At 59.2% G+C, this 27,408-nt stretch overlaps 1 protein-coding gene across 1 annotated transcript in view; it reads right to left on the reverse strand.

Moving 5' to 3' along the window:
• LOC102180869 (espin) overlaps positions 1-26,871 on the reverse strand; it is a 33,701-nt gene extending 6,830 nt beyond the window's left edge. Inside the window, exons 1-11 of the mRNA XM_018060428.1 lie at positions 26,423-26,871; positions 22,728-22,921; positions 10,939-11,125; positions 10,634-10,816; positions 10,343-10,474; positions 7,179-7,380; positions 5,992-6,263; positions 3,215-3,370; positions 2,932-3,124; positions 352-497; positions 5-268 (exon numbers count right to left, since the gene is read on the reverse strand). Of these exons, the coding sequence (XP_017915917.1) occupies positions 5-268; positions 352-497; positions 2,932-3,124; positions 3,215-3,370; positions 5,992-6,263; positions 7,179-7,380; positions 10,343-10,474; positions 10,634-10,816; positions 10,939-11,125; positions 22,728-22,921; positions 26,423-26,716 (2,223 nt within the window). The 5' untranslated portion in view covers positions 26,717-26,871. The remainder of the gene's footprint in view (positions 1-4; positions 269-351; positions 498-2,931; positions 3,125-3,214; positions 3,371-5,991; positions 6,264-7,178; positions 7,381-10,342; positions 10,475-10,633; positions 10,817-10,938; positions 11,126-22,727; positions 22,922-26,422) is intronic.

Genomic DNA, 27,408 nt, shown 5'->3' on the forward strand with positions numbered 1-27,408 from the left:
CCACCTTCCGCCTCTGCTCCTCCTCCTCCTGCATCTTCAGCTGCAGCTTGCGCACCATCACCTGGCGCTTCCACTCGGGGATGGGCCGGCCCTGCTCGTCGTACGTGGGGATGAGCGCCTCCACGTCCAGCTGCACGCCCGGCGCTGGGGTGGCGGGCGGCGCCGGCGCCACGCTGCCATTGAGCAATGGCTGGGACCCCACGGCCGGCGGGGTAGGGCTCCGGGCCCGTGACGGTGCCAGCGACGCCGGCGGCAGCGGCGATTCCGGCTGCGGGGAGAAGCGGCGGGGCTGAGTGCTGGGCAAACAGGAGCGAGGGGAACCGGGGCGGGGCCGCCTGTCGCGTTTCCTACCTGGGAGGCCGGCTGCCCACTGCCAGAGAACACCGTGGTCAGCCCCTTACTCTGCGGCGTGGGCTTCAGACTCTTGCCCGCCTTGATCTCAGCCAGCAGCTCCGAATTGTCGCCCGTCGGGGACATCATGTTGAAAGACTTGGTGCCTGCGCGGAGGCAGGAGAGGAGACGCTGGCCCGGTGTGGGGCCTGCGCCCCCACCGCCCCCCACCTGTCCTCTGCTGCCGCCTCCCCAAGTCAGGGCGGGCCCTGGCCTTCCCCTGGGCTCAGAGGGCAGCTCTCCAGGTCCTACCCCTCCACCCCGGCGGCTCTGGGGGACCCCAGAGGCGGGTCCTCCTCAGCTGGCAGCCTGTGCGGCCCCACCATCCTCCCGGCCCTACTCACGGGGTGTGGGGCCCCCACCTGGAGGCCCCTGGGAGTTCATGGTGGCTCCTGGGCCGGCCCTGGCAACTCTAGTGAATGTCTCCGCCCAGCGTACTGACTGCCCAGCTCCAAAACACTACCTGGGGCCAGCCACCTGACCTTTGTCCCAGGTTCCCTGGCGCAACCCTACCAGGGTGGAGTCTCCCATCTGACCCTCTCTGCATCAGCAAAGCCCAGTGACCCTTGGACTGAGTCACCTGGGGCTTCCCTGGCTCTAGACACTGGACCCTGGATCCCACAGCCTGGCCGGTCCCCTCCCACCCTCCCCACACACGCCCACAGACAGACACCCGCGCAGACACACTGGTTGCAAGCCCGGAGCACAGTTATGGCAAAGCGCAGCTCACTTCTGGCGGCCCCAGGAGAGCCGAGCCCTAGCTAAGGATATGGGATTGGGGGCACTTAGGTAGAAGGGCCAAGCGGATGACATGCAAATGCGTGGTGGGGAGTTTGCATTTTCCGACGAGGCTGGCGGTGGCGACCGGGGTTTGAAGAGGGTTGTTTTTCGAGCGGGAGGAGGGGTCAGGACTCGGTGAGGGGGAATAAAAGGGGACCAACAGCTTCTAGGTCCCAGGGGCTGGGGATCCCCGAGCACAGTAGTGGGAGGGGGAAAAAAGACAAAAGTTCTGATGGGCGCCGGCTGCAGGCTCATTTCTTTAGGCTACACCATCGGCCGGGCACAGAATGCGCACGCGCAGGTGGGAGTAGTGGTGGTCCAGCCGGTGGCGTCCGGCACCCCTCACCTGCCAGCCCTTCGTCCTGTCCTTTCCTCGAGCCCCCAGCCCCTCCAGCCTGACTTTTCCTGAGCCTGCCCTGTGCCCCGCCCCCGCGCCTCAGCCATGAGCCGCGCACGCAGCTACTCACTCTTCCTGTGTCTCAGGACTCTCACTTCTAGGGAAGGAGAGGAGAGAAGCGACAGCGAAGTTAGGGGAGGGAGGGGGCTGGGGTGAGGCCAGGACAGCAGGGAAAGCGGGAGGAGGGGACGGAGGGAGATGCCCAGGGAGGCCGGGGAGAGGAGGAACTTTTCGGTCTATCTGCCCCTGGCTCAGGCTGTGCTGGGGCTCCACAAGGGTGGTCTGCTCAGTTCTCAGCTTTGTTGGTGCCCTAAGAGCTGGGTTGGGCTGCCATGGGCCCTGGCCCCCCTCACCAGGGCCTCAATCTTGGCATTGGTTGGGATAGGGCACCCAGCCCAGGCTCTGCTGCGAAGGGGTGTCTGGAGAAGCCCAGAGTCCGTTTTTCTTCTGTTCTTAGCTTCAGCCTTGCTCCACATTGCCAAGGGAAGACACTGACCCCAAAGCTGGAGGTGCAACTGATGGTAAACATGCTACCATGGCTCCAGTCTGAAGGGGCCATGGCTCCATAGGTACCCAAGGTGCCCAGGCGGGCCCTACCTGGAATCCTACTGCAGCCTCATGTCCTAGTCAGGGAGATGAAGCTTTGGATGGTGGTTTTAACCATGATCCTGGCGCTTAGTAGCTGGGTGAGGAAGGCATCTCCGCCACCCACCAAGGCTGGAATGGAAGCATCAGCACCCAGATACCACCTCCTGGGCCTGCTGGGGCCCTGACATGCAGGGGGGCCCACATTTCAGAAAAGAAGCCCGGGAATCCTGGTCATTGGTCTAGCTCTTTAAAAAGTATGATGCTCGGGGGTGTCACCAGGAAGGGGAGGGCAGGGTATGATGGACAGCTGGCCTTGTACCCCATAGTTAGGCCTGGGATGTATAATGGCTAGCCTGGGAGAACAAGAGAAAGTGGCCAAGAGTGGAAGAGACACTCCGCAGAAATATGGGGCAGGAAGAAGTCTGCCCAGCAACCCTGCCTCCTTGAAGCTAATTCTACTTCTCCAAGCTTCCCTCTAACACCAGCCTGCCACCAGAGCTGGGAGGCCTTCCCTACTGGGCCAGAGGCAGCAGGCAGGACCAAAGAGGGCAGGGGACTTGACCCAGATCACACAGCACAGTCCTGCTCTGACAAGACCTAAAGCAATTCCGAGCCTTCCCTTAGGGTCAAGTCCTCATTGGGTAGGGGCTGCAGAAAGATCAAGTAGGTAAAGAGGAAGCACCGGGACAGTGGCAGCTGGGGGAGGGGGTGGTCTAGGTTTCCCTCCCCGTTCAGGGCCAGCGCCGCCCTCCACCCCTCAACCTGCCCCTACTCACTGCCAGTGGAGGAAGAGGAGCGACGCTGCCCACAGCCGGGGCCCGAGCCCTCGAAGGGCAGAGGCGGAGCAGGCGGCGGCGAGCTCAAGGCCTCGGGCAGGGGCGGGGGCGGGGGCGGTGGGGGCAGCTCCCTGGATGCTTCGGGGTCCGCGCCACAGCCGTTGTGCACGTGGTTTCCCGGGAGCAGCGCCGCCTGCAGGGGAGCCGAGGGGCCAGCGAGTGAGACGCAGGCGGCCAGGCCGGGTCCCGGGCGGCCGGCGGGCGCGGGCTGGCGGGCACGCACCTCCTCGCTGTGCGCCATGCCTGGGCGTGCGACCAGCGGCTCCCCCGGGTGGCGGCCCAGCTGGCGGTAGTAGTCCCCCGTGCTGGGCTGCTTGCTGAAGGCGCGGGGCTTGCGTCCGGAGTCCTGCCTCCGCAGCCCGTTGCGGCCGTCGCGGGGCTGCAGGAAGACAACGGGCGGAGTGAGCCCTGGCACTCGTTCCTTACGCCTCCCGGCTCTTCACCTTCCGGGGGCTCACGGTCCCCGACCCTTCCGTTCCCAGAGCGAGGATTGGGGCGAAGGTACCGGGGGCCTCGGTGAAAGGGCAGGCCCGGTTGGCCGGACAGGGAGGGGCTCTGGGCGCGGGCCAAGGGGCGCAGGAGCCCCTACGGAGGCTAGAAGGGGCGGGCCCGGGGGCGGGGTGACCCAGCCCGAACGCCAGGGTGGGGGCGAAGCAGGGGTAGCTCCGGCCTCCGCCGCACAGCGGCCCCCAGACGGGCCCCCGCGCGCCTCTCTTGCAGGGGTCCCAAGCTGAGGAAGCCCACTCGAGAGCCCGCGTCCTGGGCGTTCCTGTTTGCCCAGGGCCCTCGGCGGGCCGGCCCGGGACCGCGTCTGCTCCTACCTGCGACCGTGCCCGTGGCCCCCCGCTGTGCACCTGGTGGCGGGGGCGTTGTAGACCCGACACCTGCGCTACCTGATCCCTCCTCTCAGGTTACAGCCCTGCCCGCCCGCCCGACCGCGCCCTCGAGCGCCAAAGAGCTCTGTCGGCCTGACATCACCTAGAGCCTGCCAATCCCCGGCCGAACCCCCCAAACAGCCGGGAATGCCACGGGGAAGGGGGGTGGCCAACTGCTGGGCCAAACCTGGCCGCCGCGCCTACCCCGCTGGCTAGATGTGGTCTTGCCCCGGCTGCATCTCTCTCCCTCCGCTCCGCGCTGAGCACCCCAGCCTCCATCCGCCAGAGACAATTCGGACCTCACTGTGGGCACCCCTATGTTTGGCCCCCCGGAGTTCCGGGTCACGCTCCCGCTCTTCCCCTCCCGCATCTGGAAACCATCGCGGTCTGCGTAAGGGACACCTACACTCGCACCCGAGACTCGGATTTCAGGGGCGTCAGGGCGGGTTCGGGTGACAGCGCGGGCGTCCCGCCCCGTCGCAGCCGACCCCACAAAGCCCAGGCCGGGAAGAAAGACAGGAGGCGGAGGGGCCAAAGGCCAAGTCACCTAGCAGGGGCTGTCCTCTGCCCCACCCTCAGTCCGAGCGTCCCCGAGGTGGCCCCGGACCCTCCGAGCCCCACCCGGCCGGGCTCACGTTGCAAGGAAACGCGACACCGCAGGATTCGTTTTCTCGGCCGGCCTGCCCCCTAGCCCCACCCCCTGCAGCCCCGAGGCGCGGACGCCGCGACCCTGCTACTGCCCTCGGTCGGGGGAAAAAGCCACGGCGGGGGGCGCGGAGCACACAAAGAGCCCTTTGTGGAGCGGCCCAGCGCCTGCCTCTGGGCACGCACACACCCGGGAGGGGCACGGGACCGCGCAGTCCTGGTGCTCTGGCTCAGTGGAGGGGAGGGAGCGGAGACCGGGCCACCAGTCCTGCGGCTGGGGGCTGAGAGCAGAGCCCACCAGCTTGGCCGGGAAAGTCCAGTGGCCCAAGGCACCCTGCAGGCCTCTCCTGGGCCCCCTCCACCTTCCGGAGATGAAAGGGGAAGCCACTGAGGGCCTGGTCTGAGGTGGCAAGAAGTGGGTAGGAGGGTGGCCTTGCAGGGACTGTATCCTTCCCTTCCCCCACCCGGTGGTTGTGTGACCTGGGTCACCTGTGGGAGCTGATTACTGAGCTTGGCTCTGGAGAGCTTACCTTGGTCTTGAGAGAGAACTACAAGGTCAAGGCTCCCACAGGACCTTAGCAGGGGCTCTATTCTTTACCCCAGACTCAGTCACCTGGGGTCTCAGGGGCCCTCCCCTCTCAGACCAGCCTGGTTTTCTCCTCTTGGGCAGAACTCCAGGGCTCCCTCTGGGCCTCCGCTCTGCCCAGGACTCTCAGAGATGTCCACACCAGCCCTCTGTACCTTCCCTGCTCCAAAGCCTCAGCCAGGATCCTCCAGGCCCTGCATCATGGGTCCCTGACACTCAGAGCACCCCCTGAACTCAGCCCCTTCTCACTAGCTTGCTTCTCCCCAGGGAGAGACCCCATCTTAGGATCAGCTTGTCTATTCACCTGGGAGCTGAAGCCCCAAACTGGGGAACCAGCCTCCTTATTAACCCCTGCCTCCAGCCCCCACTGCTGAGGGTGCTGAACCCTACTGGTGCACCCTCCTGGTGCTCCCTTCCACCCTCCTCAGATCCTCACCTTCACTACTGCCTGCCTCTCCCACCTGGAAGACACTCCCTTGGGAGCCATTCTCCCCCTGTGCCCAGAGCTGGGTACATGTAGGTCTGTGGAGAGGCAGTTTACACGTATTCTCTGCCATCTCCAAGAGCACCCTGCTCCTCTGGGCAAGATGGGGTGAGGATCCAGCTCCTGAGAGGCATGGCTATCAGGGTATACGTTCCTTCATGCCTCTCCTGCTCCCCATCTCCCCAAAGGGTGGTAGCTATGTCTTCCTTGTCTCCCTGTCTCCAGCATCCAGCCCTGGGTCACCATGGAACTGAGCAGAAGTTTTGACTCCTGAACAGACCACTGGACCAGGGACCCCCATCTCTCATCCTGTACCCACGAGATGGGCTAGCTGTTGGCCTCCACCGTCCCACATCAGCCCACACTCAGATCTGGAGGGAGGCAGGCTGTGTGTGGGAGGATTACACTACCTCCTTCTTGAAGGCCTCGGTTTCCACATGTCGGAGTTTGTTCTTCGTCTGCAGGTAGATGTCAGCTGCCTGTAGCCCTTCCGGGGGCTTGGGAGCTGGGAAGCCTGGTGGGGGTGGGGGCAGCTGGGTGCCTGGGGGCGGGGGTGGTGGAGGGAATCCGGGTGGTGGCGGTGGTGCTTTGGTTTTCTCCACCTTGCCATGGGGCAGGTCTGGCTCTGGGCTCAGCATGTCCATGTAGCTCTGTATGTCTGCTGCTCTTGGGCTGGGAACCCCTGAGAGGGAGGGAAAGATGGGTTGAGGAGTTTCCAGAAAGGCTGACCCCTGGCTGGAGACCCCTCTTCTGCCTGGAAATGACCTGCCACTGGGGGAGGCTGGCTCCAGTGGAGCTTGGCATGCATGGCTCCATTGTGGGTCCACCATCACCCTGGCCCTGCCCACCCGCAGCCCTGCACTGTGCTCAGGTTGGAGGGGAGCTGGCCAAGGGTCTGGGCTCCAGGATGGGCTTACAGGGCAGAGCCACCTGGAGGGCAGAGGGGTGGCTCCTCAGGACAGATCTGGCAGGGCAGGTGGCAGGAGTCTGGACGGCCACACCCCAGCTTTGCAGGGTGACCGTCAGCTCTGCAGGCTACCACCTGGTGGCCTGAATCCGGCATCACACCTAAGCTAGGGCGTGGTCAGCATGTGTGGACATACGTGCCTGGCTTCTGCCTGTGTGCATTCATGTGTGTTCATGAATGTGTGTAAATCCTTCTTTGTACTTATGAATATATTTGCATTAGACCTGGGGTCTGAGTGTGTGCAGGTAGTATAGGTGCACATAGGTAGTATACACATAGATGCATATGTATATCATATTTATAGATTGTGTGTACACATGTATAAGTGTGCACTCGAGTGTGGGCAGGCACGTGTAATGTCTGGGGAACTTGTGTGAACAAGGATAAACTGTAAGTGGGGTGCATGTAGCTTCTGTGGGTGGGAGGGTACCTGTGGATGTACAGGCATGTTTGTGATGGACACACACAAGCATGAGCGTCCCCTGTCCTCACCAGAAGCAGTGTCCCCTCCTGGTGACCTGGGCAGTCTCCAGTGTCAGCCATGGGCACAGTAGGTCCAGGGATGGCCCTGAGGGCCCCCTGGGCTGGCTCTCATCTGCTCCCCCTCCCACCTCCTCCAGGCCCACTCACCATGCACAGAGCGCTGGCCCTTGACACTGGAGTGGCCAGAGGAGCAGGAGTCGTAGTTGGAGAGGGTACTGGTGGGCGAGCTGAGGTCAAAGTTTGGCGGCTGGACTGACATGGTGGTATTGGGCGAGGACATGCCTGAGTCAGGCTGCTTGGTCTCCAGGTCAGCGGATGGATCCCGGGACAGTACGCGGTGCTCCACACTCTGAGTGGGAGAGGAGGCCGTAAGGGCAATCCCGCCCCAAAGACCAGCACACTCTGGGCCAGGGTCCTGCTGTGTGACCTCGGTCAAGCCACTTGCCTTTCTGGGCTCCCTTCCTTGTCATGAGAAGGTCGCTTCTCAGGTTCTTCCAGGCTGAGATTCAAACCGAGCCCCCCAACAGCAGGACTGTGGGTTCCTGGGAAACTCCCAGCCCTGGTTGGTCTCAGCTCAGGGGTTGGGGACTGCCAGAAGAGAGGGTTGTGGGCTGGACCCCAAGCGAGGGCACCCATGGCATCAGCCTTCCCCTTTCTCATCAGTGGGCAGAGGGCCCAGGCTCCAGTGCAGCAAGGGGGCATAGGCACTGAATGGGTAAGAACATCTGAGCAGCTGGGGATAGGGGATGGGTGCAGAGCACCCACAACTTGCAGGAAAGACTGATCCCCCAGGATGGGCCAGCAACCCCCATCTCCTCCTGCTGGCCTGGAGCAAACTCCATCACCAGCCCAGTCCCAGTCTCCTCATGGAGCCTTTGGGGAAAGGTGGGGCCTGGGGTGGCCCAGCTGAGCTGGGGGAGATCAGCCTGAGCTCAGCCATCCCCCACCACTGCCTCTGCCCCTGCCCATGGCCTGACCCTCCCGCCTGAGAGCAGGCTAGGGTGGGGGCTCTGCTTACGTTGCCCATGCTGGCCCTGCTGCCGGCAAGACTGCTGCTTGTTCGCTCGCTGCCTCCTGCACAGGCCTGCTACTCCCTGCCCTGAGCCCTCTCCCTGCCTGAGAAGTGTCACAGGCCCCCCGGGAATGGTAGGCAGGCCTGGCACCAGGTAACAGCTCAGCGGCCACGCTCATTGGCCCCGTAATTAGGGGCTCTGCAGGAGTGTTTGCCTTTTCTGGGCCAGTATCCTCCATGGCTTGGATCTGTCACACCACAGCTGGGCCCGCCTAGTGAGGGGACCAGCGTCTCCCCAGCCCACCTGGTTCAGCGGGGCCAGGCTCTGTTGCCTAAGCCATGAGCCATGGGGAACCATAGGAGCTGGGCTGGGGTGGCAGCCTAAAGCTGCCAGCCTTCCTTGGCTGGCAGCAGTGGGCACCCAGCAGGGGTGCCCAGCCCTGACCTGTGGATAACAGAGGTTAGGGGCAAAGGCTTTGCAGCCTGGAGGGTGATGGTTTCAAATTTCATCTCCCCCACTTACTAGCTCCATGCATGACCTTTCTGTCCCTTGTCCTTTCTGTCTGCACCTAAAACTCTTTATCTATAAGTGGGAATAATAGTACTTCCTGCCTCATTATATTGCAACAAATATTTTAGAAGTTAGTGAAGTGCCAGTGCATGGTAGCCAGTAAATACCATATGTGTCAACTGAAAATATTAATAAACAGTGCATATTAACTATGATTACACTGTAAAGCACTAGCAGGGTACCTACTGCAGTCAGAATTCAAGGAGTGGTTCTTGTTTGCTCATTGCCTGCAGCCAAAGCTTCCATTACGAGGCACTGTTCCCGCCACCCCCAAACAATTTCAGATGTTTTCAGTGGAAAGGAGCCCACCCCAGTGCAGAAATGCCCTTCACATTGTGCACTTCTGCTTGTATACCCCAGTGACAGGTTGCACTACCTGAAGCATCACTACTTTCCCTGGGTGGCCCTTTCTTGGTGTGGGGTGAGTTCTTCCTCAGGACCGGAGCAGTCTCTGACCCCTGGGCCTTGCTGTGCTCTGAGGTCCCCAGAACCAGGGTGTCCCCATGTGCTCGAGGGCCCATTGGCCCTCTTTCCCCCAGCCTCATTTCACAGCTCCTCTCATGGCCAAGCTGTCCCTTCTGAAGATGTCTGTGAAACCAGCCCTCTTTCCTCCTCTCCTGCACCAGATGAGGCAGAGCCCTGGACTGGGAGCCACCCACACCTGAGCTCAAGTCCCAGTGGGTTAGTTCATGGCTTTGTAACCATAATAAAATAATTTAAAAAGTAACACAGCTTTGCAATTATGAAGTAGCCATGCAGTGAGCAAACATGTAGAATAGTGGTGAAGACCGGGATCTCCAGGTTAGGCCACTGGGTCTCCCCAAAACTCAGTTTACCCACCTGTGAAATGGGGACATTAGCATTTCCTACCTCAGAGGATGGTACGTATGTGTGTACGCACTCAGTTGTGTCCAACTATTTGCAACCCCATGGACTGCAAAGAGTCCACTGCAACCCCCGGTGGACTGTAGCCCACCAGGCTCCTCTGTTCATGAGATTTCCCAGGCAAGGATACTGGAGTAGGTCGCCATTTCCTTCTCCAGGGGATTTCGCCACTCAGGGATCAAACCCATGCCTCTTGCAATTGGCAGGCGGATTCTTTACCTCTGAGACACCAGGGAAGTCCCTGGGGGGTGGGGTGGTGAGAGTTAAATGGATGTATGTGCATGTTAGTCGCTTCAGTCATATCTGACTCTTTGCGACCCCATGGACTATACCCCCCAGGCTCCTCTGTCCGTAGGATTCTCCGGGAAAGAATATTGGAGTAGGTTGCCATGCCCTTCTCCAGGGGATCTTCCTGACCCAGGGATCAAACCTGCAACTCTTACTTCTGCGCTGGCAGGCGGGTTCTTTACCACTAGCACCACCTGCGAAGCCTGAGAGTTAAATGAGCTAATTAATACCTGGGGCAGGTGAATGCACTTTACTGTTCCCACTGTGAGTGTCATTTATCCGAGCCTTGGGTTTCATCAGGATGAGGCTGGTCCTCTTTCCCCCGATATTTTTGCCTCCATCCCCTCACTCCCCAGTGGTCCTGGGCTGAGAGGTCATGTGGGGTAGTGGTCTAGGGCACTTATTCCTGCGACCTCGGGCAAGGGGCTTCACTTTCTTGAACCTCAGCTTCTTCCGTGGCAAAAGGGGTAACAACACGTACTCCTTAGGGAAGGTGGGGGCAGGGTGGGGGGGTGTAATGACGCGGTGGATGGGGGAACAGTGCCCTGGGCGTACCAGGTTCTCCACGGTGCGCAGGTAACGGGTGCAGTGGCTGTGGCCGTTGTAGTCCGCGAGGTCGGCAGCCGTGTACCCGTCGCGGTCGCGGACGTCCAGCTCCGCGCCGTTCACTACCAGGATCTGGCAGCACTGCAGGGGCGCGCAGTGAGGACCCCTGGCTCATAGCCGGGACCTCGGCACGGGGGCAGAGCTGTGCTACGAGCGTGGCGCCAGCAGAGGGCGCCCGCCCCTCCCGCTCTCGCCTGGCCTCCGGGCCACGCCCCGGGCCCGCCCGCGCCCCGCCCTCACCTCCAGCTCCCCGTTCTCGGCGGCATCATGCAGCGGGGTCCCGCCCCACAGGTCGGCCGCGATCTCGCCGCCGTGCAACAGGAGCCAGCTGAGCACTTTGGCGTGGCCGCGGCTAGCCGCGAAATGCATGGCCGTGGCGCCGTCCTTGTCTTTCTCCGACAGGCTCACGTCGGTGCAGCTCACCTGGGAGAGAGGGGGCGGGGCAGAGAGGGCCGGGGACTGGGCTCCAGCCCCTCCTATCCCCGCCCCCGTCCCGTACAGGCCCCGCCTCCCCCGGCCCCGCCCCGACGTGTCCCCGAGCTCACCAGCCACACGATGACCGAGATGTGGCCCATCTGCGCTGCAGCGTGCAGCGGGGTCATGCCATCGTGGGCGCTCAGGTGCGGGTCCGCGTCGCACTCCTGCACCAGGTACTGCGTCACCTCTAGGTGGCCCTCCTGGCACGCCAGGTACAGGGGCGTGGCACCGTTCTTGGTTTGGGCATTCACTCCCCTGCGGAAGACGCAGCACCCACCGTGGGCTCTCAGCGCCCACCCCCCTCCAAAGCCTCCTTCGCCCCTTGACCGCTCCCAGGGAGCCCTGAAGAGTAACTGGAGAAGACCTAGTCGTTGGGCCCAGCCCCCCGACTCCCTCTGGACACAGTCCTGTGCCAGCCTTCCTGGGAGGGGGCCCTCTGGCTTGCTCCCCACCTACCCCTCGCAGCCTCCTTTCTACAGTGCACATCTAGTGACTGAGCTAGTCTCTGCCCTCAGTAAACAACTCACCTTTTTACCGAGGTCTACAAGGATGCTGTGATGTGGCCTCCCCCTACCTTTTCAGCCACATGGATCCACTGTCACTGTGAGTCCTCGCTGTCTGACCTCTGTGTCTTTGATTACGTCCCCCCTCTGACTGAGGATGCTCTTCCCATCTCTCTTGAAGACTCAGTACAGGGACTTCCCTGGTGATCCAGTAACTAAGACTACACACTCCCAAGGCAGGGCGCCCAGGGTTCCATCCTTGGTCAGGGAACTAGATCTCTCTTATACTGCAGCTAAGATCTGGTGCAGCCAAATAAATAAATAAATACATATTTAAAAAAAGACTCAGTACAGATCCCTCCTTCACAAGGCTTGTTCCACTACAAGAACAGGCTTTTCCAGCCTCTGTGCCCCATACTGCCCTGGGTTCACTCCATGGGTCACCTGTCATGCCCAGTGGATCAAAACTTGTTTTGGCCTCTGCCGCCCCTAGAAGACTGAACTCCCAGAGGGCAGAGTGGTAATGTCACCAGATAAAACACACAAAAAATCTGAACTTTGGATGTGCTTGGTCGCTCAGTCGTGTGCAATGCTTTGTGACGCCATGAACTGTATCTTGCCGGGCTCCTCTATCCATGGAATTTTCCAAGCCAGAATACTGGAGTGGGTTGCTATTTTCTTCTCCAGGGGATCTTCCTGACCCAGGGATTGAACCTGTGTCTCCTGCATTGGCAGGTGGATTCTTTACCACTGAGCCACCAAAGACAACAAATAATTTTCTACTGTAAGTATATGCCCACTGGGCATGTGGACATACATATTCTAAGCTGTTAATTGTTGTTTATCCAAAATTAAAATTGTCTTGTGGTTGTTGTCAGTCTGGCCACCCTACAGGTGAATGCCATCCACTGAGCATGTCCTATGTGCTGTGACACTAGCAAGCAGACTCTCAGTGAACACCCTACCTTAAGACCTACTGTCATTCCCATTTTGCAGAGGGGCAGCTGAAGCTCAGGGGCTGTGACTTGCCAAAGGTCACACAGCTGGTAAGTGGTGAGCACACATCTGTCTGTGTGATGGAGGGCCAGGTGCACAGCAAGAGCCGAGGGAGTGGAGGAGGGGCCGTTTCCTGTCTTCACTCCCTCAGGCTTCCCTGGGGCCTAGCTTGCAGCTGTCACTGCCCCTCACCCCTGCTCCCAACTCCCACAGAAGGGTCTTAATTGGAGAGCCACTCTCAAGAAGTGGAGTGCTGCTGGGGAATAGGGACACTGGCCTGGCCGCTGGCTGAGCCTGTTTTTCTGACTTCACAATGGGTGTGGACACCAGGGTATAGTTACCCTATATGAGCACAAGGTGGAGCCACAATCTAGGCCCAGACTCAGGAGCTCCCAGTAGGTCCAGGATGGAGGGTGGGGGAGAGTAAGAGCTAAGTCCCTCTGGGCTGGATCAGGCCTCTGGGCCCAAGGAACTGCAATTTTTCATCAGACATCATACCTTCCCACCCATATGCCTCCCCCATCTATTTGCTCATGACAATCACACACTCCACCCCCACCATCTACACCCTCCCTCCCTCATCCAACTACCAGCCGTGTATCCATTAATGAAGGCACCAGGCCACTCAGTCCTCCTCGACCCAGGCCCCCACTCCGTCATCCATGCTCTCGTCACCCACCCATGACTTGGCCCCTCCCTCTAACATACCCCCCGGACCCTCAGCTGACTTCCCCCGTCCCTAATCCCCCATCCCCGTCCACTTTCCTGACCCCTGCCCGCTACCCAGGCTGCCCGCAGCCCCCACCAGGCACCCAGCCCCAGCTCTCTCCATCCTCCTGATGTGGGAACCTGCTCCTCAGACACAGAACTGCCACTGGCCAAGGCTGACACTCAGCCTGGGTCCCTGCCTGGCTGCCCCCCATTACCCCATGGTGGAGTGGGGGGATGAGTCCCATCCACACACCGTACCTGGAGAAGGTGCTGGCTCTCGGCCACCAGCCTCCACGCCCTGGTGCCAGTGTCCCCACCCCCACCCCCATTTGCCATTCACATGCTGGTGCTTCAGGAGGAGCCTGTTTAATATTTCATGACTAACACTCCATGGCCTGAATTATTCACCATGTAACCAAGGCACAAATTGTGGTGCTGGAGAAGACTCTTGAGAGTCCCCTGGACTGCAAGGAGATCAAATCAGTCAATCCTAAAGGAAATCAACCCTGAATATTCATTAGAAGGACTGATGCTGAAGCTGAAGCTCCAATCCTTTGGCCACCTGATGTGAAGAGTTGACTCACTAGAAAAGACCCTGATGCTGGGAAAGATTGAAGGCAGGAGAAGGGGATGACAGAGGATGAGATGGTTGGATGGCATCACTGACTTGATGGACATGAGTCTGAGCAAACTCCGGGAGATGGTGAAGGATAGAGAAGCCTGGTGACCCTACAGTCCATGGGGTCGCAAAGAGTCAGAAATGACTTAGTAGGGGCTGAACAACAACAACCAAGGCACAGCAAGTGTGGGGGCCTGGGGATTGGGGACTGGAGGGGCCACTGCCCAGGGCCCACTGGGCTCTCGAGGGAGGCCTGAGACAATGCACACAGCTCAGGGCGCTAGATCTGCCCGGAGCCTTGTTCTCCCTGTCCTTCCTGCTCGGCAGGTAACTCATGACCCACGGGTGTCCAGCCAGCCTGAGATCTCAGAAGGTCTCAGAAGCTGGCACAGAGCAGGACCTGAGCAGGAAGGGGCAGTCCAGCCCATAGCCTCCCACCAGGCCACTGGTTGACACCCCATCTGGAGGCTCTGCTACAAAGTAAATGCTCAGTAACCCATTCCAGAGTCACAGCCCCCAGCCTAGGAGACCCCAGAACATGGGGCAGGTTCGCTGATGAGCTGGGGTGGGAAAGGGGGTCCCGGCCATTCCCCTCTTCTACATCAGCTCAGAGGCAAGAAGAATGGGCACCCTCACTCTCACTGAGGAAAACTACAAAAATATGGATGAAAGACTTCCTTGGTGGTCCTGGGGCTGAGACTCCAAGCTCCCAGTTCAGGGGGCTCAGGTTCGACCCCTGATCACCCTGGTCAGGGAACTAGAGCCCGCATGCCACCACTAAGAGCCAGAGCAGCCAAGTAAATATACAAATAAATACTTTTAAAAATATGGATGAGCACAAGGAATGAAATAATGAGTTTAGATGGAGAGAAGTGAATTTATGTAGTAGTATACATACAAGCTTATGTGTATGTATATGTTACACACATGGTATATACATATACATAACTAGTTTATGTTATGTAGTATATGTATAAGTTATGTATAAGGATTAACACATAACAGGGATAGCAAGTACCATCCACTGAACAATTGCTCTGTGCTGAGCGTGGAAGGGAGCACAGTACACGTGTCCCCCATCTAGTCTGCCTAATGCCCTAATAGGGGAAGTGTTGGCATCGCTTCCTTTTTACAGAGACTGAGAGCCAGGCTCACTCGAGAGGCAGAGGGGGCCGTAGTGCAAGAAGGGCCTGGTCTGTGGGCTGCTCACAAGCAGCATCTTGCATCTGCTCTCTGTTCACAAAGCCGTCCATGAAGTAAGGATAAAAATCGACCCTGAGACATTCTTGAAGAGCCCTCACCAAGGCCTAGCACCTTCCATGTGTTTTAGGATCCCTCTTCCCTGTGCCTCTGGTGGGGGGCACTGTGGGCCTAGGGTATCCAGGCTCCACCAAGCATGTGTCAGGCCGGGCAGTATTTTGACCGTGGGGAGTCACTGGAGCATAGGGGTGGGGTCTCGGGGGACCCCACCTGGCTCCAGCCCTTCGAGTTCTGGCCATAGTGGTGCCATGGGTGACCAGTCCAGTCCAAGCCCCTGCCCTTTGCCCTGGCCTCCATCCTGACTTTGCAGTTTGCAGGGCCGGGCGTGTTCTTTACCTTCCCGGGCCTCAGTTTCCACATAGGACAAATCGGTATCACAGTTGTGGTCTCTTCATGCCTCTTGTGAGAGACAAAGGGGAAAGCTTTGGAAAATAGCAAGTTTTCTCCCAGGGAGGCAGGTCTTGGCTTCCGGTACCTCTGCCCCAGTCTGACCTAACAACCTCCTCAGGCCCCCCCAGGCCTCAACACCATCACCTCCACACTACCAGCCTCATCTGCTGTCCCCTCCCCCTCCTGAACACCTGCTCCTCTAGGTACCAACAAGCTCAGGCCAGGTCTTCTCAGCCTCCTTGGCTGTGTAGGCCCTGGATGGCCACCTGACCTCCAAATGTTGGGGTGCCCCAGAACCTCCTTTCTAAACACAGTCTGCTCCTGGTGAGGTCATCTATTTCCTGGGGTCAAAGGCCACCTGTACCTAATGCCTCTCATCTCTCCAGCTTGGACCTGGAGTACATGCAGCAACCCCCTCAGCCCATTCAACCATCTGGGCATTGAGCAGTTTCTTGAAATTCACATGCTTTTTTTTTTCTTTTTAATTTTTAAAAAAATTTTGGCCATTCCCCGTGTATTGTGGGATCTTAGTTCTCCAACCAAGGATCAAACCCACCCCCTTGGCCATGAAAGCACAGAGTCCTGACCGCTGGGAATTCACCCTTTACATGCTTCCACATGGAGCAAATCTCTCCACACTCCCTCACCCCACCCTTTTGGTCCCCATTTCAGTAAAGGACACCAGGCCACCCTCCCTTGAGTCCAAGCTCTAGGAGTCTTTGGAAACCCTTGACTTCTTTTACAAGTCTAAGTTTCCCTAGCAACCATCACACAAATCAAGATGTATACTTTTCTTCCTCTTGGGAACAAAGATAATATGGACAGACTGTAACTATTAAGTCATCCTGGATGACACAAAAGAAACATGGAATGCTTGGAAGGGTTTGCTGAAAATCTCCATCCAGGACTGGTGGCAGCTTACTGCAACTGTTGCCACGAGGAACAAAGACTGAGCTGCCCATGGAGGCAGACCCCAGTCACAGGACAGCATCTTCAGTATCCTCCCCACTGGCAATAATTTCTTCCCCCAGGGAGGTCTGGCAGAGGCTGATCTCCACCCGTTTAGATCTGGGTATGGGGTAAAGTCACTGGAACGGAAAGTCTTGGACCCTTTGGCGGGTCTAGGTCTCTTATTCTCTGATCACACCTCTGCACTTATTTGAAATGATCCACAATCAGGGCCGGCCTGGGGAAGAAACGCAGCCCCGATTTAAGGAAGATTCTAGAACAAACAGTTTTACACCAACCCATCAGCAAGCCTGGAATAAGCCTTCACTGGTCTGTAATTCTCCCAGATTTCCAGGCCCTCCTGGCTCACCATGAGGACAAGTGTGACTCCCCCAGGGCCACTGCCCCGGCCAGTTCTACCTGCTATGCTCCCACGCCAGTCTTGACAGGGCAGGCCCTCTCCCACTCAGCTCTCACCTCCCTGGAAGTCCAGTAGCTAGGACTCTGCGCTCTCAATGCAGGGGCCCTGGGTTCGATCCCTGGTCAGGGAACTAGAGCCCGCATGCTACAACTAAGAGTTTGCATGCTGCAACTAAAGATCCTGTGTGTCATGACTTAAGACCCAGTACAGCCAAATAAATAATTTAAAAAGGAAAGAGAGAGGGAAAAGCCTTCCTGGACCCCCTCATTTTAAAGAAATCTCTCAACCACTGCCTTCAAACTACCATGGTCCACTTCACAGCACTTGTGACTCTTGAATTGTCTTGGCACTTTTTTCATTCATCCCAGGGACACCCATTAGGAGGCTTCCACAGGCCAGGACGGGGCAAACAGTGAAGACAGCAGAGCTCTGGCCTTTCAAACCTGGGTCAACCAGGGCCACCAGGGCACCCAACGCACTGGTGCATGAACAGGAGCATCTCTGTGTGTACACACGCTCTTGGTCTGCCCCTTCTTTGCCCCTGGGAGTGGCCCAAGTCGGCTCCATGAAGCCATGAGGACTCACTACATCCCCAGCATTAACAGGGTGGGCACTTAGGCTACATTTGGGTGCTAGTTGCTGAGTGAGTAGACATGGGGGTGAGTGAGATGGGCAGCTGGGCCTGGAGCTCTGTGATGCCTCCTTGTATGTGGCCTCAGCTGGTGCATTTGCCCATGGGCCCCGGGAGGCCTGGAGGGAGTTCCATCTGAGGTCACAGGCAGTGAGCTGCAGGCAGGGCTGGACAAGACCCGGTGGATTCCAGGCTCCTCCCTCCTTCAGTGAGTATTAATGAAGTGTCAGGCCCTTGGGATGCAGGATGGAGAGGAAGAGATGCTCTCATTACATGAGGAGACAGATGATAAGAGGACACGCTAAGATGCACAGAGAGTAATGCCAAGTAGTGGGGAGAGTGAGGAAAACCAGTAGGGAAGGCATGTGTCTGTGTCCTGGGGGCATGACAGTCTGAGGAAGGCGCAGGGAGCAAAGACTTGGAGGGGGAAGGGAGCAACCCTGGGCTCTCTGGGGAAGAGAATGGGAATGACCCATTGCTGTTGTTCAGTCACTAAGTCATGTCTGACTCTTTGTGTCCCCATGGACTGTGGCCCACCAGGTCCCTCTGTCCTCCACTATCTCCCGGAGTCTGCTCAAATTCGTGTCCATTGAGCAAAACGTGATCCACTGGAGAAGGAAATGGCAACCCACTTCAGTATTCTTGAAGTGGGTTGACCTGAGCAAAGGCCAGAGGTCAGAGGGCACCGGCCTGCTGCAGGAGCAGTAAGGAAACTCAAGAGACAGAGCAGAGTTGGTGATTAGGGAGCAGCTGCAGGTGAGGCGTGGGGGGTCCAGAGTGAGGAGAGCTTCTGGGCTGCTATAGGACGTGGCCTTCCCTATCAGTGATGGAGAAGCCTGTGGCCTGACCAGGGATCTGATCTGTGGTCTCAATGGTGGGTAAAGGTAGACAGGAAGAGGGAAGAGAGGCCAATTTGGGCCTGGGTGCCATGACAGGCTTGGATCAGGAGTTACCTATGGGCCATGATTCCATCAGGTCCCTCCTTTCTCAGAGCCTCCCGACCTGGATCAGTGTCCCCAGTGTGCCAGTGTGGGCTCCCCCAGGCTCCGTTGCCCAGGGAATCTCAATACATACAAGGGCAGACCAGGGAGTGGTAATTGAGAGTGAACGCACCCCACTGCCTGTGGTAGAAACAGATGCCTGTCAGGGAACAGCAGCCCCAATCCCAAGCAAAGGCCCCCAGCCTTCTAAAGGGGAGCTGAGCCATAGGTGTGGGGCTCCCTAGTATGTGAGCAGCTGAGGCTTCTTGCTTGAGGTCAGGGTTGCCTGAACCTTCCAGCTGGACAGGGCTCTAGGAGCAGCCAGCTTCCATGAAACTCAGCACTACAGAAGGAAAACAGGCATCCCAGATGAACATGAAAGGCCCTAAAGATTGGCGCCCGGGCCAGGAGTGGGAAACTCAAACTCCAATACTCTGGCCACCTGATGTGAACAGCCAACTCACTTCCCCGATGCTGGGAAAGATTGAAAGCAAAAGGAGAAGGGGGCGGCAGAGGATGAGATGGTTGGATGGCATCACCAACTCAGTGGACATGAGTTTGAACAAGGAGATAGTGAAGGACAGAGAAGCCTGGCAAGCTGCAGTTCATGGGGTTGCAAAGAGTCAGGCATGACTGAGCAACTGTACAACAACAGGAGGGGGAGACAGACCCAGAGAGGAGGTGCAGCTTGGTCAAGGCCACACAGGGAGCCAGTGGGACCCCAGCCAGTCATCAGCCCCTCGGAGACACCATTTCTGTATCTACAGCCCCAAGAGGCAAGGGCATTTGTTTGGTTCACTGATGTGCCCTGGGCACTTGGCCCAGAGCAGATGCTCAATAAATATGAGTTGGATGAGGGGACTTCCTTGGTGGTTCAGTGGCTAGGACTAAACACAGTCCTAATGCAGGTGGGCTGGGTTCAAGCCCTGATAGAGGAACTAGATCCCACGTGCCACAACTAAGGGTTCACATGCCGCAACTAAAACCATTATGTGTACGGCAACTAAGACCTGGCATGGCCAAGTACATACATAAGTAAAAATAAATAAATATTTTTTAAAGGGACACTTAAGGACTTCAGGAAGGTCATGTATACACTGCTATATTTAAAATGGATAACCAGCAAAGACCTATTGTACAGCACATGGAACTCTGCTCAATGTTATGTGCCAGCCTGGATAGGAGCAGTGGGGTTTGAGGGAGAATGGATACATGTATATGTATGGCTGACTCCTTTCGCTGTTCACCTGAAACTACCACAACATTGTTAATCGGCTATACCCCAATACAAAATGCTTTTGGTGTTTAAAAAAATTAAAATTAAATAAAAAATGTAAGCCACTAGTTACACGAGTCTGTCTGTAAAATGGGCTGATTATAGAGCTACTGCCCATGGTGAGGCTCAGACGGCTGCTTCGTGTCAGACCCCTGCAGGCACTCAGCAGGAGGGAGCTGGTTAGAAATCTTTGGGCAGACTGGTTTTCTGGCTCTCCATGACTGGTAGACCATGGCAGGGCCCCAGGGGGAAGACAAGGCCTGGAGCCCTGCCCGCCCCCTACTCCCCCCAGCTTCGATTCTCAGGCCTAAGCATCCCAGCAGAGCCCAGGGCTCTCTTCTTGTTACTCAAGCCCCCGGCGAGCACACGGCTGAGACAGAGTAAGCATGAGACAGTTCCTGGGCCCCAAGATGCTACCGCCAGGATGGTCAAGAGCTCTGAGGGCTACCTGGTCCTCATCCCCTCTGTGGTCCCCCTCCACCAGACACTAGTGCCCTTGGCCAGGAGAGCTGACCCTCCTGACTCCATCTCCCTCAGACCCAGGGCCTGGGACAGCTCCGGCCCAGTTCCAGCCAGCCTCCATGCCGGCCGCTTAAGAACTCTTTCCCCAGGGGGCTCAGAGGGAAAGTCCCACCGCAGCGGCCGCTGAGTCGAGGTGGCAATTCCTCTTCCTCTGGGAGGACTTGCCCAGTGGACTGGGAAAGATTGGAGGAGGGGTGGGTGGGTATGGGCCATTCCCGAACTCTCCAGTCTTTCCCAGTGCCCCCAGGCGCAGCCCATCTTTGGCCAGGCCCTCCCCTGAGGCCTTCCAGCCCTCCTGCTCCTCTGCAGCTTGTCAGAGCAGCCATGGCTGCCCACAGCCTCCTGCCCAGGATCAAGTTTCCCACTCAGTAGCAGCTCTTCCTCCCTCACCTGCCGCCAGGGAGAGCTGAGCCCTCGTGAATAATTCACATCGTTTCACAGCAGGCTCATGAGAGCAGAGCCCAGGTGGCCTCCCCCAGAGCCAGGCTCCCTGGGTCCCCTGACTGCACCCTGCAGCCTGCCGCAGCCTGGGCCTCTTCCCCTCCGCAGCCCCCCAGCTCTTGCCCTGGGGTCCCCAGCCTTGGGGAGCAGGAGTCTCTACCTCTGAGTAGGGAGTGGGTGCCAGGCCCCAAGTCATCCAGCCAGCAGGCCCCACCTCAATTCCCAGCCCTCTCCCCCTACCTGAGCCCAGCCTGACAATCACACAAAAGTACCTCCTTATCAGCCAAGCCACACATCACTGTGGGAACAGAGCCCCAGGCCTCTGTCCACTTCCTTGAGATTCACTGGGGGCTGGGGGCTCATCGGTCCAGGCCATCTGGCCAGAGAGAGGGTACCAGGGCCCAATCACAGCCAGCCTCACTGCATGGCCTGGGAGGGCTCAGGGTCCCTCAGGCCCAGAGTCTGCCAGGGTGCCCCCAGCATAGCCTGAGCCTTCCTAAGGTTGTAACCCCAGCCCGTGGAGGCTTGTCCTAAGCCCCAGACTTCTCCATGAGGGTGGGCCCGGGGGCCAGCCTAGGGCTTCACCGCCACTTCCATCAGTTCTTCTGGGGTGTGGGCCCAGAGGTCCTCAGTTCACACCACTGGAGCTAAGTTGGCACTGCCATCAAACTGGCTTCCTGGGACCCACTGTGTGCGATGGGGGAGGCTGGCAGGTGTGAGAGGATGACCACAGCCTGTCTCTCCCCTCTCGGGACCTCCGTGTTGGGTGAGGGGGTGGGGTGAGAACCACCGAGGTGGGGACAGACACAGGTGCAGTACTCCAGTCCTTACCTAGGAGTCTATCAGGGAGTCTGGGACCAGCCCCCAGGGGTGCTGACGGCTGCAGGGTGGGAGCCAACACCCGAGGGTGCCTAGGGCACTCCTCCTTGAAATCCCACTGATTTTGATGTGACCCAGACCCTGGCTTGTCTGGAGGAGGAGGGTTCACTCCAAAGTCGTACCCAGTGGCTTCTGGTGGGGACGGCTGTGAGACCTTTGCCCCGCAAGGTGCACCTGCTGGTCTCCCATTAACCAAACCAGGCGCCCTTGCTTAGCAAGAATAAGCTAGGCCCAGCCATCCTGGGCCCAGCCTGGGGGCTTTCAGCTACTCCACCTGCACACCATGTGCCTCTGCCTGAGGGGCTGCCCACTGGAGCCACCCTGCCACCCGGCTGTGGGGCCAGCCTGGCCTCCTGCCTGCTCCCTGGCGGGCAGTGGCCACCCCACCCCCTCACCCTCAGGGGTGAGGACAGGCCGTCCCACCTTGTAGCTCTCAACCTGAGGCTGGGTCCTTTGTCTCCACTTATTTCCCAGGTGTCCCCTTGAACTGACAAAAGTCACCAGTCAGAGCTCCCACCTCAGGTCCCAGGGTCACTGGTGTCCCACTCCCTCTGGGTCTGGGTGGTATCCTCCCCCGGGACCCCTGCTTCCCTCCGGGTACACCTAAGACCTGGCTCCCTCCTCCCCAGGAACTCCATGACTCCCAGGATCTATACTTAACCCCATTCTTCTGCAACCCCACCCCACCCTGGGGTGCACCCAGCCTATGGCTCAGCTGCTTTCTCTGATCAACCGCTTGCCCAGGGCCCCAGGGGGTTTGAGAGCCATACTCCCCTGGTTAGTGGGAATGAGCTACTGGCCACAGGGGAGGACAAGCTGCTCTGTGATAGGCCAGGAGGCAGGGCGAGGGTCTGGGCAAGGGGCTACCTCCCTTCACTCTGGATAGCAGCCATGGCTCCTCCTTCTTGACTAGAGTCTAGGAGCTGCCCCTATGCCCCATTTAGATCAGTCTTGCAAATTAACCCAGGCCAGAGCTAGAGGGCCGCCTGCTGCATGCTGGTAAGGATCCTGGGGAGGGGAACTGGTCTGTATGGCCATCTCCAGAGCTGGGGTGGGCTGGGGAGGATCTGCCTGCAGGGCTCGAGGCTTGTGGCTGTGGACAGCCCATCAGGAGGGGAGAATTGTCAGCTTGCGTAGGCGCGGTCTCTGGCCAGGCTCCTGGCCATGGGATGGCCCAGAAGCAGTCATTCCCCCGGCATGCTGGAGAGGGAGACAACCTTAGGTATCCCCCACAGCCCCCGCCAGCCCACCCAGAGCCCCTTGGAGAAGAGGGTCCTTACTCAGGGTGGGACCTGATGAGAAGCCTCAGGGAGGGGAAGTCTCCTTTGGCGGCGGCATAGTGAACAGGCAGGGCGCCTGTGTCTGTGGCCATGGTGGGGTTCCCACTGCCGTGACGCAGCAGCCAGTTCACCACCTCGGGGTGGCCAAAGCGGGCAGCCAGATGCAGGACTGTGGCACCAGAATTGTCTCTGTCCTGTGGGAGGAGACCTCGTTAGTCCTGAGCCTGGTCCTGCCTCGCTCAGACAACTTCCTGCATCCCACCAGCCACCAGGGCCCCTCTGTCCTCTGGCACCTGACTGGCCCCCTCTGAATCTCAGTCCTCAGGGCAGCACCACGCCTTGCATGCTGGGCTCTCAGGACACGGTGCCTGTCATTGTCCCAGCAGGAGCGCCTGTCTGTCACCCAGATGCTCAGGGAATACCCAAAGGAGTCACTGGGTCAGGAAGCGTGGCTACTGGGCCTGCTCTCAGAGTGAGGAGGTACTCCCTGCACCTAACCCTGCCCCCTCCCTCGTCCCCCCTAGCCCTCCCCCCTCCCCAAGTATCCCATAAAAAGAGGCCTCAGGGTTGATGTACCTCCAACACCCCAACCTCAGTGCAGAGAGCCGCCCACCCCAGCAGACTCCCTGCTCCCAGCCCCCAGGGAACAGGCTGTGTCCCTGTGGAGGAGGAAGCCTCTGGCTATTGGTGGGCAGGACCCAGGCAGTTAGCCAGTGGTGGTAGGTGTGGGCTAGAGGCAGCCCCGGGGAAGGGCTTGAACAAGATCCCTTCCCAGGCACTCCAAAGGAGACAGGCCAATGCCCTGGGCCCAGGAGTGCTGATAGCATCTTCTGTGAACATCCAGGTGTGTGTGTCTGTCGTGGGAGGCGGTATGTGACCTGCAGGCCAAGGAGGGGAAACACGGAGAACCCAGGAGTCTGGACTCAGAGGCTCGGAGTTTTGGAGAGTGGGCACTCGGTCTGGAACAGAACGAGCTCCCAGCACCAAGCACGTGGGATGCTGGAGAGGTAGGCAGGGAGCCCGGCAGGGGCACGGGGAGCGGGGTGGGGCAGTGGTGGAGGCAGGCACTGTGGGAACAGGTGTGGCTGAGGCTGCGGGAACTGGAGAGACCCTGAGCTTAAAGAAGGTGCATCTCAGTTATGGGAGAACTGCTGAGGCTCCTCCAAGTGAAGAAGTGTTGGTTGCTTTAGTTGTGTCCAACTCTTTGCAACCCCATGGACTGTAGCCCGCCAGGTTCCTCTGTTCATGGGATTCTACAGGTAAGAATACTGGAGTGGGTTGTTAGTCCCTTCTCCAGAGGATCTTCCTGACCCAGGGATCGAACCCAGGTCTCCTATACTTCAGGCAGAATTTTTTTACTATCTGAGCCACCAGGGAAGCCTCTAAGAAATGCAGGAAGTGAGGGGGCAAGGGAACAGGGCCCAGGGGCACGGTGGGGAGGCCACAGTCAGACTGTGGGGTTGGGGACAAACAGACTGGCTGATGGGCTAGAACACAGGCAGAGGAAGGGGAGGCAGAGAAACAGCCCACAGGAGGCAGAGGACGATGCTGAGAGGCCTCTGTGTGCAGAATGCCCGTGGAGGACCAGAAGACTGGTTTAGTCTGTCCTCCTGAGCCCAGCAGCTTCCCTCATGGCTCAAATAGTACTAACACTCTGCCTGCAATGCAGGAGACCTGGGTTTGATCCCTGGGAGGGGAAGATCCCCTCGAGAAGGAAATAGCAACCCACTCTAGTATTCTTGTCTGGAGAATCCCATGGACAGAGGAGCCTGGAGGGCTACAGTGCATGCGACCACGGGGTTGCAAAGAGTCAGACGCAACTGAATAACTAACACACTTCCTGAGCCCAGAGGACAAAACTGGCTAGCAGTGACCTGGATAGGCCCACAGTGAACTATGCCCTGCACTCCAGCTCTTGAGAAAAACCCTCCTTCCCATTGGGCCTGGGGACAGTGGGCCTGAGGGTCCAGGGGATCCTGATGGCTCTGGGCCCCTGGGTGGGGGTGGGGAGGGAGGCCCCAGGAAGGAGAGGATCACAGGCCTGTGACCTGTCCCCAAGGTCTCAACAGCTCCAGAGGCCCCAGAAGCCTCACGTGCTGTGGCCTGCACCCTAAAGCTGCTTATCTCCCCAGTCTGAGCAGGGCCCAGGATCGAGGTCATCCTCCCGTACATACACACTTCCGCCCCCAGCACCCAAGCTGGCTGGGGCTAGAGGGCGGGGGACTTGATAAGCTGGGCACAAGGCCACCTGCTCCTCTACCTCCTCTCCAGTGGCTGGGGAGGCTTCCGGTCAAAGCTGGACACCGGAATCGGGGAGGCGTGCCACCTCCCAAAAGGGTGGGGAGGCGCCACACGCCAGGAACTCCTGATAGCAGAGCTGGCCAGGAGATAAGGGGCCTGGTCATCTTCCAGGAAGGGTGGGATGGGAGGCCTTGCCATCCTGAGGCTAAAAGGTGGGGGGAATGGGGCCTGGCTATCCCTATGGCACAGCCAGTCAGCTCAGAGTCGCCCCTGCCTCCTCTACTACAGCCAGTTAACACAGTGGTCTGTTGCTAAGAGGAAAATGAGTTCTGTCCCTCCATCCTTGGCTTTCCCCTACAACCATAGGATCCTGCAAATTCTGAACCCAGCCTACAATCCTACAGGACCTGGCCCTGCTGGCTCCTCCCTGCCTCATCCCACTTCAGACACGCTCACCTCTTTGCTGTCCCCGTCACAGGACAGAATGTGTCCCCCTCAGGGCTTTGTACTTCCTGCTCCTTGTGCTCGGAATTCTCAGGTCATCACCTGGCCACTTCTTCCCCATCAGCCAAAACTTCCTTCCGAGGTCACCCCTCGGAGGGGCCTTCTCTGGCCACCTTGCTCAAGCAGCTCCCCGATGCTCCGCCCACATGGCCTAGCGGTACCTGGTGGGACCTGGCTTACTCTCTAACCTGTGTGTTTGCTGTTCAGTGTCCTGATGGACTGGCAGTTCCAGGGGATCAGGAGCACACCTGGACCCCAGGCCTAGTCCCTGCTGGATGCTCTTGTTTCTGGCAGGACTGAGCAGGAAAGCTACACACCAGACCTGAGCTGCCTCCTTTACATCCCACTCAGGAGAGGCCAGACTGGCTGATACCAGCCCTGTGGCCACTGAGTGAGACCAGGTGGGGTCTCAGGGCAGGAAGACTCAGGCTAAGCTGAAGAAGCTGGGAAGTGGGAAGGTGCTGATGTCCTGGGATCCGCTCAGATCCTGGGAAGGACCCCATTTACCAACTCCCCCCCTCCTTAGGGAAACATGCAACTCAACCAGAGGTAGGCTGCAAGATTTTGTGCACCACCCTTCCCAGACCTGATCCTGAGGGACATGGGCTTCTGACTCCAGGCCCTTTGTTCCCCCTCCCACTCTCCAGGACTCCCTGGATCAGTGCGTTTCCCACACCCTCACCTTAAATGCTATCCTGGTCGAGCCCAACTCCATTCTGGTTTATCACCTGGTAATCTTCTAGGTGGTGGCCAGGGCTTGCCAGAGCATCTGCTCGGGTACTCTCAACCCAGGAGCCCACCCTGCCCCAAGTCCTTTGGAGGGAACTCCAAATCAGGCTTGGCTCCGCGGTGCCCCAAATCATCCATCCTTGAGCCACGAGGGCTCCAGGCCAGAACTCCTTCCTGGGGAGGAAGTCCCCTCGGGGGCCCAGTGAGCGGCGCAAACTCACATGCACTCCGCAGCCTCCCTGCGAGAGCAGCCACTGCAGGCAGGCGAGGTGACCAGTGGCGGCGGCGTCGTGGCCCGGCGTGGCGCCGTTGCGCGCGCGGGCCGCAGCGGGCAGACCGGCCTCCTCCACCAGGAAGCGCAGACAGTGCAACTTGCCGGCGCGGGCAGCGTGGTGCACCGGCAGCGCGTCCAGCGGGTCGCGCAGCGAGGGCTCCAGCAGGCGGGCGGCGTGCAGGGACCGCAGCACGTCCAGGTCGCCCTGGCGCGCCGCCTGCAGAGCCTGCTCCAGGGCCATGGTGCCGCCTGCGGCGCCGCGACCTGGGCTCAGCGCGTCCCTCGAGGCGCCATACAGGGAGAGCCGGCGGCCGGGCCGTCTGGGCCTGCGGGTCGGGAGGCGGAGCGGCTGCCGGCCCGGCCTCTGTCCCGAGTTCCCTCGCCGGCTCAGCTCGGCCTCCGCCGCGCTCTGGGGCAGGGGGCACCCGCGGCGCCCGGCTTATGGCTCGGGCCTGCCCCCGCCCCCGCCCCGCCCCGCCCCCGACTCCGCCTCCGCTCCGAGCGCCCGACTGCGGCCACAGGGGCGGTGCGCCCAGGGACTTCTCTCCTAATTTATTATACCTCCGGTCAGAACGGAGAACCCAGAGGGTGATCAGACTGGGTTCGAATTCGAGAGCCGTCCAGAGCGTCCAGACGAACTCATTCATCAATCCCGTGCCAGATGGAGGCGCTGGGGACACAAGCCAGCAAACAGTGACCGTGTGATCAGAAAAGGAAAACGGGGAGCTAGGGAGTGAGTTGTGGAGGCCACGTGGGCAGGCGGGGAAGGGCCATCTGGGAAGGGGCGGTGGGCTGGGCTTTATTCGAAGGCGCACAGAGGAAAGCCCCAGGCCTGAGAGACTTGGGGAGCAAGGGCCATGCACCAGGAACCGGCCTAAAAAGTCCTTAAGGAGTTCTGGGTCTATGCCTTGGAGGGTGGGACGGGTGCTGGGT

Source organism: Capra hircus, chromosome 16, assembly GCF_001704415.2.
Source record: "Capra hircus breed San Clemente chromosome 16, ASM170441v1, whole genome shotgun sequence".
Lineage (NCBI taxonomy): Eukaryota > Metazoa > Chordata > Mammalia > Artiodactyla > Bovidae > Capra > Capra hircus.